This window comes from Fulmarus glacialis, unplaced genomic scaffold (assembly GCF_000690835.1).
Source record: "Fulmarus glacialis isolate BGI_N327 unplaced genomic scaffold, ASM69083v1 scaffold2246, whole genome shotgun sequence".
Lineage (NCBI taxonomy): Eukaryota > Metazoa > Chordata > Aves > Procellariiformes > Procellariidae > Fulmarus > Fulmarus glacialis.
In genome coordinates this window covers 137,992-141,743 of record NW_009218645.1, presented here as the reverse complement: position 1 = coordinate 141,743, position 3,752 = coordinate 137,992, and the positions used below count along the sequence as shown (strand labels likewise).

General features: G+C 42.2%; 1 protein-coding gene across 1 annotated transcript in view; it reads left to right on the top strand.

Moving 5' to 3' along the window:
* LOC104078448 (sodium/hydrogen exchanger 2-like) overlaps window positions 1-198 on the top strand; it is a 28,925-nt gene extending 28,727 nt beyond the window's left edge. The window contains 1 exon segment of the mRNA XM_009580094.1: window positions 62-198. Within this exon segment, the coding sequence (XP_009578389.1) occupies window positions 62-198 (137 nt within the window).
* The last annotated feature ends 3,554 nt before the right edge of the window (window positions 199-3,752 follow it).

Sequence of the window (3,752 nt, the reverse complement as noted above, 5' to 3'; positions counted from 1 at the left end):
TCCTGCTGACCCACAAAGAAGAATATTTCTCATACAAGTTGGTGTTTTTCTCTTCCCGCAGTGAGGAATGCAGAAAAGGTTCGAGAAGTGAAACAGAACCGGTCGAAGTCGGTGTGTGTCATCCCACCGCCGCAGCCCGGCGGGACGGCCTGGGGTGAGAAGGAAGAAATGGAGAAGGAGCTGACTCTGGAGATGTAAAAGCACAAGCGATGCTGCTGGCTTCCCGCGAGGGATCCGACTCTCTTTCACGGATGGCTACTATACATGTAGATAATGTAAATAAGATGCATCCTGAAAAGGACAGCATGGGCAGGGCAAAATATCCTGAGTGGTTTGCATCGAAACGTGTGCTCTTATTGCACAACGCTGGGTTTTTTACGGGAACTAAGGGAAAAGATGCATAGCTGAGCACTAGCAACGCAAGGTGGTGTCTGAGAGAGAATTTCTAAGAAATGTTTAGGAAAAATTAGTCTGTTCAGGCTGGGAAAATTGCTGAAACTGTCTACAACTGCAAGAAAGGATGTTTTAATAAGGTGAGATATCAGATCTTCTCATTAGTCAGCAGGGATAGACTCAACAGCAGGGAGCATTTAGATTATATGTTAGGAAAAACTTTATAATCTCAAGGAGGGTTTTATTAGGCGATGGAGCATGCCACTAGGAAAGACAGCAGAAACAGCGAAAGATCTCTTCTGCTCCTCAGGAACTGATGGGTCCTGGCTATGAACGTTAATCACGTGAAGTCCAAAGTTAAATCACGTAGTTAAATAAGGCGTTGTGTCTTACCGGAGGGACTGTCCCACATCTAGACACAGTTCTTTTAATGAAAACTTATTACAGCTGCGTTAAAAGGGGAAAATATATTCTTACTGATTTTTTAAAAATTCATTTAAGGAATGATTCACCTCAGAAAATAAACCAGGGAAGCTCCAAATCCAGTGGCGATGAGGAGGTGAACGTGCCAGCCCTTAAACAGCTGGGCAAGCCTTGCGCTGTGTTTGGTTGTTTGCAGCAAAGCCTCTCCAGGATGATCTCTGCTCCACAGCCGAGAGCTGCAGGGTCAGGGGAGGTTTGAGGGTGTCTCCTTAGGAGACGCGGCAGAGAGAGGGACCCAAAACCTGGCTGCTGTGGAGCGCTTCTGCCAGGAAAGGTGCGATCCCCTTTGCAGAGCAGATGCAGGTAAACTCCAGGGATAGTGCCTGAGGAGGAGAGATATCTCCACATTTGGGTAATTTTCTTTGAAACTCCAGGTAAGTGTTCAAGCCTTCAAATTCTTGTCCTCAGCTGAACCTGATAGGGTAAGTTTTAGCATTGCAAACATCGACATTTTTCTTTCTCTTCCCCTTCCTCTGCATTGAAGGATCCAAGAGTATGTATTCTGAACAAGTGGCTCTTTCTGAAATAAAAATAAAAGAAACTGTAGGAATGCGCATACTCCCCTCCATGATATTTTTGGACTTCCAGAACCAATCTCCTGTGTGCAGAAATACTCCATTAAGAGACCACTGCCTGGTACGCTGGGGCTTTCATCTTAAATTAAAGACACAAAATTGTGTGTATTTGCTTTGCAGTGACGTGGAGGTCTCATTTTCATTTGAACAAACTCCTTTACAGTGTCCTGACATAAGCTGATGTAGTTGATTTTGACTTGAAGGCCACTCTTTTCTGCCCCATCACTGGAATTCACCTCATTGCAAATGAAAATTGGACCTTTTAGCAATATATCTGTATTTTGTGTGTGTATATACAGATATGTACCTATTTATTGATTTTAGTATAAGTCTATTGTCATCTTTGGTTACTTTATTAAGATTTTGGTTTGTTTCTTAGTTTAATCCATTTTGCATGGGAGTCATGTGGATTTGTCTACACTTTGTTTAGAAAACTGCCCATCTTTGAATATGTTGTAATATACAACATATATGAATATATTGTAACGTACTACGTTTCTATGTCAATTAAATATGCTGCGTTACAAGATCATCTAAGAGTTATTACTTCTTTGCATCCGCAACACGCTCACGATGACGTCAGCGGTAGCTGGTGACACGCGGGGGTGTCTCTCCGGGTGTCATCGGTCCGGCATAGCAAGCCCGGCAGATCCGCTTTGAACAGCGGTGCATTCAGCTCTGCCCCGTGCAACCCCCGGTCAGTGATCACAAGATCACGAGCAAGGCGAGCAATTGTAACGAGTGAGAAAAATGGTCTGTTTATTGGCGTAAGCAGTTGCATACAAGTGAGAGGGAAAAAAAATACTGAATCTGAAGGTCCTCGGCTATCTGGGGTTGAAATGTCCGCTGTTGACCTGCGGTTTAATGTCTACAGTGTTTAAAATTTCTCCTTAAGTTCTGCACAGTAAATAGCTAGAGAAAGATTTACTAAGATGGGTCCTTTTTATTCAGTAGTTGGAGAGCAAAAAGGAAAATAAATAAAGTTGCTTGCCAAGGAATTTTTAATCAATTTTTTTTTAATCAAGGGTAGAAACTTTGTGAATCTCTTGGCAATTTCTTGCTTGGTTTTTGGTTTTGTTTTTTTGTTTGTTTCTGTTGTTGTTGTTTGTGGTTTGTTTTTTTTTTTTTACTTTTGGCTTCTGAACTGTCTTGCTTTTGTGCAAAATATCTGGATGTCTGTACCACCTTTGTCTGGTACAGCATACATCATGCTTCTGGGCATTGGGTACGTAAATAATGATCTTTTTCCGTTTGAGTTTCCCATTATGTAAAACGAGTTCTCTGCAATATTCTTATGGGATACCAAGGACCTTATCAAATGGTGGCTGTTTTGGCATGTGTAGATTTCTTTGTAATACTGGCAACAGAAATGGTTGGAAAAATCAGGACACTTCCAGAAAATGGAACTGAAATTTCATCTGATGTGGAAAAAAGAAAAAAACCATTTTGCTTGCATTTTTTCAAAATTGTACTTTTTCATCTCACTTTAGCACAAGAAGAGACGTTTCGGTGCTGGGATCTCCCAGCTTCTAGCAATTCCAGATGTTGCTCGGCTCCAGGTGTGCGGCTCGGTGGCTCGTGGCTGCAGAGGCTGCTCCAGCCAGCCCCGCGTCCCTGTGCACACGCACTGGCCGGATCCTGCACAGATCCCAGCCCGTTAATCCCTTTCAACCCTGCTTTGCAGTGCTGGGACCATAAATACCTCTCTGCTGTATTAACAATTTGCTTGATCTGCAGAGAAGACAATATTCTGTGCAGTACATACTTTCCCAGTGAGTCACTCTGCCCCAAATTTAACCTTCTAGATACTACGGCTTTTTTCTTAAAGTCTCTTTACAAAATATAATAGTACGGCTAAAGCTTTCATGAAGTATTTTCCAGTTGCTTAGTGGCCAAGCCCTCCGACTAGTATGTATTTCAGCCCAGAATACCTTTGATAATCTTTGCCAGTATCCAGTGTTGGTGGTCTTAAAATTCTACAAGCGAGTGGAAAACTGTTAAATGCTCAGGCTCCAGAGCATGCCTAATTAATTCTTTCCAGGGTTTTAGTCCTTTAAAAAGTGTTAAAAACATGGATTCAGTGTATCACTGACTGTTGCATGGTTCTGTGGAAATAAATTGCATCAGTTTGATTCCTTTAGCAGTTCAGAGAGTTATTGCTCTGGGCTTACTCTGGAAGTTTACAGGAGTCTTTTGAGAGTTAAGGTTAAAATAGGCGTAGCTCAATGGCAAAGTGAGAGCCCAAAAACTACATCAGAAAAGTCTGGGCACATAGATCAAGCAGCCGCATTTAAATATCAG